At 37.9% G+C, this 12,741-nt stretch overlaps 1 protein-coding gene across 3 annotated transcripts in view; it reads right to left on the reverse strand.

Annotated features, from left to right (window-relative positions):
* Positions 1–204: 204 nt before the first annotated feature.
* SLC35A1 (solute carrier family 35 member A1) overlaps positions 205–12,741 on the reverse strand; it is a 31,568-nt gene continuing 19,031 nt past the window's right edge. For all 3 annotated transcript variants that reach the window (XM_055535537.1, XM_055535540.1, XM_055535539.1), the window contains 5 exons: positions 12,539–12,691; positions 5,791–5,857; positions 3,726–3,902; positions 3,112–3,246; positions 205–1,110 (listed from right to left, as the gene is read on the reverse strand). In XM_055535537.1, the coding sequence (XP_055391512.1) occupies positions 983–1,110; positions 3,112–3,246; positions 3,726–3,902; positions 5,791–5,857; positions 12,539–12,691 (660 nt within the window). In that variant the 3' untranslated portion in view covers positions 205–982. The remainder of the gene's footprint in view (positions 1,111–3,111; positions 3,247–3,725; positions 3,903–5,790; positions 5,858–12,538; positions 12,692–12,741) is intronic.

The raw sequence follows: 12,741 nt of genomic DNA on the forward strand, positions 1-12,741 counted from the left end.
TTTCGATGATCCAGCCTAGAGCCCTACAGTCTTACAAATTCCCTTTGTTGTTGTTTAATGCTAGCTAGAGTTGCTTTATAGCCCTTTTTTGCAACTTGATATAAGTCTGCATATAGAAAGTAAAAAATTTAATGGTTTGGGCTTGTGTTTATGCTTAATCATTATCTTAATGGTCATATCTACAATACAAGTAGTGAGCAAACATTTCATATAATAAATTAAGTTTATTGCTGAATTTTCCCATAACATAGAAATTTTTTTTAAAAAACACTGAAGTTTCACAAATTATTGAGAGCCCAACAGTTACATACTTTATTTAAAAAAGTACAAAAATGACATTAGAAATATTTCTTGAAGAAAAGTATATCCTCTAACAGCAAAGAAATATGAATCCAGACAATGAATGGCACAAAGACAGCACTTAAAGGGGTATTCAGTCACCACCCACACATCACTGTCTGAGTTTCTAAATAGATTCAGTTGGAGAAGTTACACATTCAGTTTGTTTCTGAACTAGCCTGTCTTGGTTTTGCCTCCCTTTTGTAAGAAAAGAGTCTTCACTGCTGCTGGGACTAAATACTGTACATGCCTTGGAGAATAAGGAGGGGTCAACCCTTCTCCCCTGGTACCTGAACAAGAGAACAGTTAGTACAGAAATGGCTTTGGCACTTTAACCTTTAACATAACCCCAAACCTCATTAATTGAATATTGCAGCCTTGCATGATTTTTTTTAAACACCACATCATCTCCATACTTTTATATATACATTGTTATATACACAATAATAAAAATCCTTCATTCTTAAAACAGGTTGATTCCAAACAGGTCACATTAAAACTCTGCAATTCATTCACATAGCTTTCTTCTTAATTCTTAGGCCAAACAGTTTTTGTTTTTTAAATCTACCTTCTGAAATTGACTTAAGGCTCTAGTTTAATATAAATGGTTTAGTCTTAGTAGGAATCTCTTTTGAGGCTAAAGTCACACACCGATGACTCTCTCTTTTGAATCTGTTTCTCCTTGTTGGATGGACGTAGTGTCTTGTCTGGGTAATCCATAGAGATATATAGAAACACAAACAAGAAGAGTACCCAGAGCAAAGGTGAGTGCTGGAAAGGAAAAAAAAAAAAAGAGCTTAATCTGTATTTGTGCCCTTAAAACTACATAACAATGATCAGTTTAAAATCTTGAAGACTTTGAACTGTGGGTTTACACTATCAGACTGTATGGAAAATAAATTTTAAGTGTTCTGTATTTTGATGGTAAGGTTTAGAAAAGTAATCAATTCTAGCGCCACCCCCCACCCCAAAAAAACAAAAAGTGGTAAAGTCAAGGGAGTGGCAATCACTGACTACACACTTTTCAAGAACACACGTATCACTGTCTTGGGTCACGGACCAAGAGCATACCAACATCCCTATATGCTGACTGAAAAGGCAGGGGAGTATGGATTTTCCATGATACTAGAAGCCTGTTAAAGTTTAGAGTAAGAGGTAGTTAGCAAATTCAAAAAGTTAGGTGACTAATGATTCAAACCTTTGAGGATTGCATTCCTGAATAGCAAATGATTAGTGGTGATTTAATCAGTAAACCTATATTTTCTGCTAACCTTTTTTTTTAATCTTAATTCTAAAAATCAGGACATAACTGAATTACTTGCCCAAAGTAAGCATTATATAACTAAATATTTGTGTCAGACTGTATATTCTGTTCAAAACTAAGCCATATTCTATTTTAGGGAGTACAATGGCACAGTCTTACTATCTTTTAAAAAAATGTCATGCAGAGAAATGACATCGAGCCATGGATTTTAATTCATCCCTAAGACAGACTAGCTTTTCCTTCAGAAAGGGGGGGAAGAGGGTAAATTAAATAGAAAACTAAGATTGCTGACATTCTTAATTAAGTTCCTTGACATCAGTCAGCCACAACACTGACCAGAAAGCATTTACACTGTTCTCAGATATTCATTAGGAGTACAGGCATAGGATTTGTTGAGCATAAAGCTGGATCAAAACACAAAGTGAAAATAAGAGAAGAAAAAACATCTAAAGGAGGGCTTCGAAATGGTAAGCGGCTGCTTAGCTTACATTACTGCCAGGCACTGTTCGAATAAGCACTTCGCCTAAAATAACCCTAGGAGATGGATGATCTTGTTCCCAATTTACAGACACAGAAACTGAGACGTGGGTTAAGTAACTTCCCCAAGGCTGTTCAGCTAATAAATGGTACAAGCAAGATTTGAACCATACTATCAATTTTTTTTCTAAGATATCTACAACATTGATGTTCTTCTATTTGCATTTATAACAAAAGTCAGTTTTAAAATGAAATGTAAATATAGGCCAGATCTGATTCTTTTACTTAATGTTGATATTGGACAGATTTTCCTCATGTATTAGTTTATGGTATAACTGATAAGTCAGTATCTCTGCTTAAATAATTCAGAAGCCAACTAATAGTGGATATGGCTAGGGAAAATTATATTAGAAGGACAAGCATAAAGGAGGTGCCAGAATGCCAGCTACAGTAATGAATTTATTAATTACATATTAAATGAAATAAAGATAGCTTTATAAAAGAAAATTTAGATTTGGATTGTAGTTTCAAAAGCAGGTTATACCCAAGTCTAAAACAGGAAGGTACAAACTAAGGGGGAAATGAAGTTTTACTATTCTTTCCTCAAAAATAAAAGGCCAAGTTTACTATAATTCCCTGGGGTAAGTAATCAATTCCTCAAGTCCTTCTGTTTCTTTCCTTGTGTACCTAGTCATGCTGTATTCACATTGAAGCACTTAAGCTGTCTTGTATATAATACCTGGGAAACAGGAAGGCCCTGACTGCAAAAATGCTCTTCCTACTGAGTAGCCTGCTCACTCTCACACAGAAGTAACACCCTCGGTTTAAGCTCTGGAACCATTTAAATAACCTAAGTACCGTGAACCCCACATTCCACACACATATGAACTGGTGCACTTCTAGGATAAATTATAGCAAAACTAAGGAATTTCCGTAAACACTATAAGCAACTGCCATATTTAATAAAAGATGAACCAAGGAAATGAGAAGCTCTTCCCTGTTAAAAACTTAGAGTACAAACTAAGACATACTTATCTGTAATCCGAACAGCATCACTGAAGCAATGGTAGACAGGACAATGGCAGCTGCCGCAGAAAAGCCTTTCATGATATTGTCTGTGTATTTGACCACAATAGACGTGTAGAGCCCTCCAACACTTGCAAGGACTTGTGTACAGAAAGAAAGAGAATCTTAACACTCATATGAAACATTCTATGACGGTGGGGCACTTTTCATCCTCAGAGATGCCATACTAATTTACCTAGGAAAATGCTATTTTCCTTAGACGCAGCCTTCTGAGAGAGTTTGTACTAAAAGTGAGTCGTAATTCCTACAAAACATTGTTTTTCAGATGCCCAAAGGGCTATGTACTCTACTACTAAACTGTACACACTTATTGCTAACACATTAGGTACTTTTGATTATGAAGGCAAAAATTGCTTTGGGATAGCTTTGCCACAAAAGTAAGTCAATAAAATCAAAATTACATTTTCAAGCTGGTATTCTCAGTATCAAAGGAACAATTTTAAAATGCTATAAAGGCTTAAATGACATCTAACTTATATTACATAATATAATATATACTATATTGTTAATATTTTTTTTAAAAAGATCTACCTAGAACCTTTAATTCCTAGATACTTACAGATGACAAACCAGACATAATATGTGTAACCAAAGAAAAATCCTTTTTCTTTAATTTCAGCTCCATCTGACAAGTAGACGCCAAGTAATGTCACAACAATCCCCGATAGATACATCTGAATGTTTCTCACCCAAAGGGAAGTGTCTGAACTCTTTAAAACTTTTTCAAAATATACTCCTGAAAAAAAATTAAGCATGCAAATATGAAATAGATATTATTAGAAATGAAAATGTCTTTCATTTAGAATAAAAATCTAAAGACAAAGTATATGATTTAGGAAACAAAATATTTTACATTAATTTAATGCACGTTTATTATGCTGGTTATGACTTATGCCATACTGAACATTACCAGTTTGTTTTTACAGAGCATATAGAATTAATAACCAAGAGGGAGCTTTCTAACCCATATTTAATGGAAATTCTGAATATTGTTAAGTTTCTGCCTTTATTATAGCAGTGAGCTAGAGCGCCAAAGCTGTCTACTAATGCCACCAAAGCACTTGGTTTGGTCAGCTAGAAAACTATGCTGTTAAGAGTCAATTATCTTAATCATACTCCTATAGTATCTGCTTAGTGATGAATACTCTCCACTTTGCAAAATAACCTATATAATCACCACCAGGAATTTTTTTTCAGAATAACACAACCAAAATAAAATTTAAATAGAACTTGCTGAGTGAAGCCACTTTGCTTTAAAGCAGGGGTCCATAGGCCAAGTTCATACACACTGTCAGAAAGAACATGAATTCCCTAACTAGACAATATGTTTTGTGTATATGTGCATTTTTCTGCGGTTGATGATCCATAGCTTTTTAGGTACTCCAAAAGAGCACATAACTTCTCCCTCAAAAAGTCATATAGCACAGCTATAAGTTCTATACTTAAAATGAATGCGTGTTTAACAAGAACATTAAAGAGTTTTGTTACAAACGCTAGAGACTCTGCCACTGGAGTACTCATCAACTAAAATGAAATGAAAACCCAGATTTTTTTCTTTGATGAACCTGTGTTGGAAAGAGCCAGAGAATGGAAACAAACGTAATGGCTACTCCTATTTCTAACTTTGATTTTCCTCATCTGGAAAAACCATTCAACTATTCAGTTCTCAGTTACTCCAAGCATAGAGGGGTATTAAACCACCTACTGTTTTCTCACTTGTGTACTGAAAGGTTGAACTAAACAGAATGTTGGACACACTTTAACTGTTCAAAATAGTGCTAAAAATCAAACAGTATATTATTTCGAGTGTAAGTCAATTTTTGTTTCTGATTTGCTGTTTAAGAATAAAAGTCTAGCATAATGCTGTCATTAAGTTTATTCCTAAATTTAGATTTTCCCCTCTTATCAAATAACTAGATGAAAAGAGAAAAAGATTACTTTCCCAGTCAAAAATAAAGTACTATAATAAAAAAAGTCTTAACTCTTGAAATAGTACAAATAAATAATAAAGATGTACAGCTATAACTAATATACCCTTTCAGTTTCTTCTCCATTGGAACTATTTCTAAAACATCTCATTTCTTATATTGCACTTAACATTCATACTTTTGTCTCTCCTTGATACAGTGAAGGATTGCTTTTCCCTACACATGTGAGTCCAGACCTCCATGTTTATCTGATATTAGTGGTTTTGATTCTTCTCTCCCTTTTTGGCTCTTACTTCTGGGTACTAGGTTTTCTGAGGTATTTCCCACCTCCCTTTCCTCCCTACTCCATAATGCCTAATCTTTTGAAGCAGAGAAAGAAATTGAGAGTATGAGGGAAATACAGATAGCAAGCTGGTAACTAGCAACGTAAAGCAGCTGAATCTAGCCTGAGGTCAGTGCCAGAAAAATAGAAAAAAGTACTTGAGCTTTCTGATGGCTAACATTCCATTTTCAGAGGTCTTTTTTCATTTATTTTGGGGTTCTTAGATGGACTGGGGATAGTCAATGATGACAAATACATTCTTAGATAACTGCAAAAATGAGTAAGGACTGAGATCTAAGCTGAGTTAAACACTACTACATGCTTCCCAGAAAAACAATTTGACAACTGAATCAAGTGGTGCTTTTATGATTTACCTGCAAATCCTGAGCACAATACAGCAACAGCTATAGCGCCAAATCCTACCAGGGGATTCTGCTCCACCTGCAACAGTGATGTTTTACAAGTTACTCTTAGTGACCAAAAACACAACTCATCCAAGAGACCAAACAAAGGAATACAAACATCTGTTTACAGTTCTACTGCAAGTATGTGTATCAGACACAGCTTTTCTGTAGAATAAGACAGGACCAAACAAAATGCCATCCCAGGGACAAACTAAAGTATTAAGTTAAAAACATATTGGTCAAATCACAGGCACAATAAATGATAAACATGTGTGGCTTCTTCCTAATAACAGTGGCACCCGAGCACAGAATTGTGCGTAGTCAACCACCTGCTGGCCTTCCCAAGCAGTGCTAATGGTAAAGAACCTGCCTGCCAAGGCAAGAGACATAAAAGACATGGGTTCGCTCCCTGGGTTGGGAAGATCTGGAGGAGGGCATGGCAACCCTCTAGTATCCTTGCCAGCACAATCCCACAGACAGAGGAGCCTGGAGGGCTACAGTCCATGGGATCACAAAGAGTCAAACACGACTGAAGCAATTTATCATGCAAGCAGCAGCCACCACTTAATTTTAACTTCTGACACCACCATAACTCAAGCCCTTATAGGATCAATCATGGAAATAACGACACTTTGACTTGTTTTATTCCCTATCACCTATGGGATAAAGGACTTGTACGATTTCCAGCTTTACTGAATTTTTATCAGATATTAATAGCATGACTTTTATGTACCATATACACTATTTTAGATACTAAATGAATAAAGAGGAAGGTGCTACACAGCTCTGATTCTTAAATAGTTCATTAATGTAAGAGATTAACATGTATATATATTCATAATACTTTGCTAACAGATGCAGGTATATGGACCCCCAACCTATTGTTTCAACTTTATTTCCTCTTTCCTAAACTAACCCTCAGGAGCTTTCATCATTCTCTTCTCAGAGATCAATGTAATCTGAGTGGTAGCACTCAGAAACTAAAGGGTTGAGACACATGACTGTAATGTGATAAGCACATACCTTGTTCAAAACAAGAAGCCTGATATAAGAAAAGTATTACTTTAAGGACCTGAGAGAGAAAATATCTGCATAAAGATAAAAGGAGAAATAGAAGATACTATGAACTAATGATTCTGAAAGTATGGTCCCTGGAACAACAGCAGCAGCAGCATCACCTGTTAGAAATGAAAACTGACAGGCGTTCCCCAGACTTACCGAATCATAAACTGTTAGCCTCCACCCTCATCATCTGTTTAACCTTCCTGTTAATTCTGATGTACACTGTTTTGAGGACCACTGCTATAGACTACAATGGATAAACATGGATGCTTTCCTAATATAAACTATAAGACTGGCATAGAGATGAGAAAAAATAACGGAAGGACACTAGAAAGCTCAAGCTACTAAATATAATGTCTGACAAATTCTTGGCTTTTCTGCCAGTTTAATCTCTACAGTTAGGAAAAATGGTGATGGACACTGACTGCTCCTCTAGACTTAATTCTAACTGATAAACTACCGGGTGATGAAGTAGAAGTCATGGAAACTTAAGGGCAGTGTTTTAAGAGGATGAGCAACAGCCAAACACAGCATAGTTAAGAAGACCTGAGCTCCAGTCTTGAATAAATGAAAATTCAAAGAAATAAAACAAATTCCATAGCTAGTGGGAAGATGGTTCAAGAAGGATAAGAGTTTCATAAGAATGAGGTTCTCATGAATAGTAAAGAAGTCAGGTGTCACTAGTTAAGGGCATCTTCGATGAATTCTCATTTTATAGGAACACTAAAAAAAAAAAAATACAGTATACAAAACCAAGAGGAACCAGAAATTTTAGTATCAAAAAAATCAAAAACTCAGAACAAGTGGAGGCTTGCAAAAATACTTTAAAACTTTGAAGGCGGCCTTTAAAAGAGAAGAAAAAAGTGTTTCTTTAGCTAAATGACATACTATTAGAAAGCAAGAAAATAAGAGTTACCCAAATATAGTTTCCACTTTCTCTGTGAATAATGATTTTAAATGAATGAATGAATGGGAAGTAAAGTCTAAGATGTGTGGTTTGCTATCATAAAAACACCTACCTAAATTCAGAAGCATCTTGACTAAGAACCGTAACAAGTCAAGGTAGTGTTCACTATATCTGTGAATATTACTGGGGCATGGAAACTATGCCAGAAAATCTGAATTGGGCAAATACTGTCCTGATTTTCAGAAAGGCAGAGCAGAGGAAAAGCTGCAGAAATTATCAAAAGCAGCTTGAGACGTGGAAGGCATGCCAGTACACTTACCAAAAGCACAGACTCTAGAGCCACACTGCCTGGGCTCAAGCAAGGTCACTGTGGACCCACTGCTAAGCTTCTTTCCCTATCAGTTTCCTCATATGAAAATGGAAATAAATACACACATCTCATATGATTGGTGTGGGCATAAGTGAGTTAATGTGTGTAAAGCACTTAAAACACTGCTAATAACTAGTGTGACGGCAGTGCTGTTACTGAATACAAGCAGGGTCACAGAACACATGACTTACAGAGCTTAAAAAGTCTAATGGTCATCACACACACACACACACACAAATGGTGTGGCTTCAATGAGAAGACGACATACCAAACGGTCTTACTGAAAGGATTCCTAGTTAAGTGATGAGGGGAATTCCACAGAGATAATGTTCAGTAAGAAATCTGACAGATTTGCATAGTATTTTTGTTACTAAGACAGAGAAATGGAGTGAGGATAACTAGTTCTATTCATAGCTGAGTGAATGCTCATATAGCAAAGTGCTAATTAACAGAATAAAACCAAGCTAGACCCACAACCACTATCAACCAGCCAGGCATATGAATGAGCCACCAGAGAAACAGCTTCAAGTCTTCAGCTGCCTGCAGCCCTGGCTGATACCCCTCAAGCCAGAATGTCTAAAAGAAGCCAGAGTTCAGGCACCCTTGAATTCCTGATTCATGAAAACTGAGAGAGATAACAAATGTTTCTTAAGCAAGAGGACAAAAGAGAGTCAAAGAGAGATCTAAAGGCATGTCCACAGAACTCTGATCCTGTCCTGTCTAAAATTTTCAGTGAAGACCCAGAAGACATATGTGTTGCATCTGCAGAAAGCATAATAACATTTCAAGAAAAAGCTAACAACCAATAAGGACTGGAAAGTCCTCAGAGGCTTGAACATTAACCCAAAGCTAACAAGATGGGCTTAATAACTATAAACGCATCTTGCACTTTGGTTTAGAAGCCCGCTGCACAAAACACATCTGAGAAAAACTGTGTGTGTGTGTGTGTGAAACAGCTACATGTGGTTATATAATCAGTTACGGAATGGATAGCCACCTCCAACCAAAAAAAAAAAAAAAACACCCTGATATAACCTTAGGCTGACTGAACAAGTCTAGAGGTAATTAGCGAACTACAACTCAGCTCAGTTGGTAAAGAATCTGCCTGCAATGCAGGAGACCCAGGTTCTATCCCTGGCTCGGGAAGATCCCCAGGAGAAGGAAGTGGCAGCGCACTCCAGTATTGTCGCCTGGAGAATCCCATGGACAGAGGAGCCTGGTAGACTACAGTCCATGAAGTCACAAGAGTCAGACACAACTTAGCAACTAAACCACCACCAACCACCACCACCACAACTCACACTATTCAGTCAACATCTGGAGATGGTATGAACTTTGGGGACATACTGAGGAAAAACAATGGATAAAGGCATCTAGAAAAGAAATACTGCCAGAAGCCGGCGAGAGACATTCCACTCGTGACAAAGGTCATGAGGAAGGAGGCTCGGCATATGCAAAGGCGGGATCGAGCCTTGGGAGTGCCCCCGGATATTCGCGAGCATCTACCCCCAAAAAACCAGAGTCTGCCTGCTTTATTGCTTTGTGCTCTCACCTCTGACTTTACTGGGAGCTGTCCCCCACCACCATCTCGCTCTCTCTGTCAAAGAGTTAACTTACAGCTCCAATTAATAAAGTTCCTGGGCAATTAGGAGTGTTCAAATCCAAACCCCTCAGATGGCTCTCTAACTCGCCTGACAAGTTTACCCGGACACCTACAGCTATGCATACGATTGTTTACAGTCTCCCAGCCTCAAGAGGCACGGGAAGCTTAAGATATTCAAATAGCTTAGAGCCTCTCAGAGAGTTAGAAACTGTCAGAATAAAACTAGTAATAGATTTCATTGACGAGCCAATGCTTGCTGCCAAGTTTCCACATCCCCTGTATTGTATCCTTGAATATGTATTAATTAATATAGTTGGTATGTAGAAAAAATAAGTAGTGGCCTTGGTGTTAGTAACTTTAGACCCTTAAGGTAATAAATTCTTTCCTTTGTAAACCCATTACACATCCGCCCTATAGGAATGTAATTTTATCTTCGAAAGATGGCGCCAAACCTTAAAATAATTACTCTTAGAGAAAATAAGTCTTTGTTGATAAGTGCTTGTCAAGAGTCATAAAATGTTAATAGGCCTCTGGCCAGAAGATGATGTAAATCACCTAAACCATTTGTAAACGATCAATTTGCAGGAAAGAAACCCTGGTTTTTGATAAGCATCAAAGACTGCTGACTTTGCATCCCCTATTATCCTCTATGTGTAACTTAGGGTATAAAAGCCCCTTTTGAAAATAAAGCTAGGGGCCTAGCTCACCAACGCTTGGTCTCCCCATGTCATTCTTCCCTTTAACTTCCAGCTGAGTCTCCATCTGGAGCGCGGAACCCACCATGCTTACTAATTATGCCTGGGCTTCTAAGATCTGACCGGGGAGGCCTCAGTGTCTCCTCTCCTTCGGGAGAACGGAAGGACGCCTGCGGCCTACGTAAGTGGTGCAAACTTCTTGTCTTGAAGTTTTATTGGTCTCCCACGTAAACCAAGCCACTCAGCTTCTTTTCTCCACTGAAATTTCCTACTGAGCTATCCTCATTCTATTATTCTTTATATCTCTGAATAAATAAATAAATAAATAGGTCGCCTACTCCGTCTCCCCTTCGAATACCCTGGATCAGCCGGGGCTGGACCTCGGCAAAATACAAGGCAGCACTGGCACGAGCCAGGGATCACAAAGTCTCCAGAAGGCATATTAGAGAAAGAAACAAGGTTCTCTCAATAGCGGGACAGAAACAGACACAGAGGGTAGGGCTGTGACACTGTTCTCAGACATTCCGAGGATCATCATGTGGAGCTAGCAGGGATCGGAGTTACTCTGATGAGAGCAGGGAACAAGAGGCAGTTACAGGAAGCTGCATTCTGTTCAAGATACGAAAGAACTTTCTAGAGTGCTCCAGTAGTCAAATTCTCTGCTTTAGTTTACTAAGCTTTTAGTACACATTACCTATGTGAGGTGGACATTTGCTAAACATGTAAAGTGGTCCTGGAAGTTCATATTTAACTTTTAAGTGTTTGCATTATTTCCCAAACAAATTATTTCTCCAATGGTCTACATCTGAGTTACAGTGCAGTACACCTTTGATCAGTGTTTGAAATGTCACCAAGAATATAAGCACATTTAAACATCATGTAAAGACAATAAAAACTAATTTAAAACTCAGTTTCTGAGAAAAAAAATTCTTCAGCCAGGCCAGAAAGTACGTAAAAAGCTGACTTTTTCTACTTTCACAAGCTCTGTATACCTCCCCGGCTGCCTTCCGCTCCTAAAAGACCATGGGCCCCCTATGGTCATACCACTCTGAACTCCTCTGATCTTGGAGGCTAAGCAAGGTGGGAACCTGGTTAGTACTTGGATGGGAGAACCCATGGTCTCTCATTTGGGAATATGCAGAAGGAAGCTCCTGGCCTTCAGATCCCCACTGTGGTTCTACTTTCTACTCTTTGGGAAAACAACCAATTAAAGCATATAATACTTTTTTTAAAAAATCAGGTATATACCTTAATATTTAACTCTTGGACTAAAAGACGTGAAGGCGCCTTTTGCCCTATTTTAGTTATCAATTATCAGGAAAACCACTACCACTCCTCTCTAAGCCCAATTGTTGACAGTGGTTGTTATGTACAAAGCAAAAATTTTTGTGACTGCAGGAGAACATGAAAATTAGATGGAGAAAACTTTGCCCAGTATTTCTGAGAAAACGTCTAAAAGAGGCCTAGAAATTCTGAACATATACACTGTGTGGAAGTTTGCACAATCTGAGTCACAGGTTAGCTGTTAACTGTGGAACTTTGAATAAGTTACTTCCTCTCTTTGAAGTTACTTCAATTTTGTTATCCATAAAATGAAGGAGGGGCATTATATTGAGTTTAAGATACCATCCATCTCTAACGTATTTTATGCATATTCTCCTCTTTAAAAAAAAGAAGCCAGTATACCTCTCCTTAACAATAACATTTTCCTGAGGAGAAAAAAGGATATATGTAAGGCAAAGGTTCAAAGTGAAAGTGAAGTCGCTCAGTCATGTCCAACTCTTTGCGACCCTATGGACTGTAGCCTACCAGGCTTCTCCATCCATGGGATTTTCCAGGCAAGAGTACTGGAGTGGGTTGCCATTTCCTTCTCCAGAGTATCTTCCCGACCCAGGGATTAAATCCCGGTCTCCCGCATTGTAGGCAAATGCTTTACTGTCTGAGCCACCAGGAAAGTCTGGCAAAGGTTATTTTCACTCAAAGAAATATAATCAAGCTCCATGCCTCAGTGTGACTGTCTGAAGTGCATAAGACTTTAAAAAGTTTCCTAGTTTAGTTACATTAAGTATTTTGTTTCTTACCACGACTTTTGTGGCTTGGGCTGGTTTCCACTGTACGAGTATGACTCCCCCACACAGCATAAAAACTGAAATCCACTGTAACTTGCTAAGCGTCCGGTTTAACATTAGAACAGTACATAGAGCAGTGCAGGGAATCTTCAATTGGTACGTCACCTAAGAACAAAACAATGAACTAATCAACTCAGCTAACATTAGACTCTGAC

The sequence above is a fragment of the Bubalus kerabau genome, chromosome 9 (assembly GCF_029407905.1).
Source record: "Bubalus kerabau isolate K-KA32 ecotype Philippines breed swamp buffalo chromosome 9, PCC_UOA_SB_1v2, whole genome shotgun sequence".
Taxonomy (NCBI): Eukaryota; Metazoa; Chordata; class Mammalia; order Artiodactyla; family Bovidae; genus Bubalus; species Bubalus kerabau.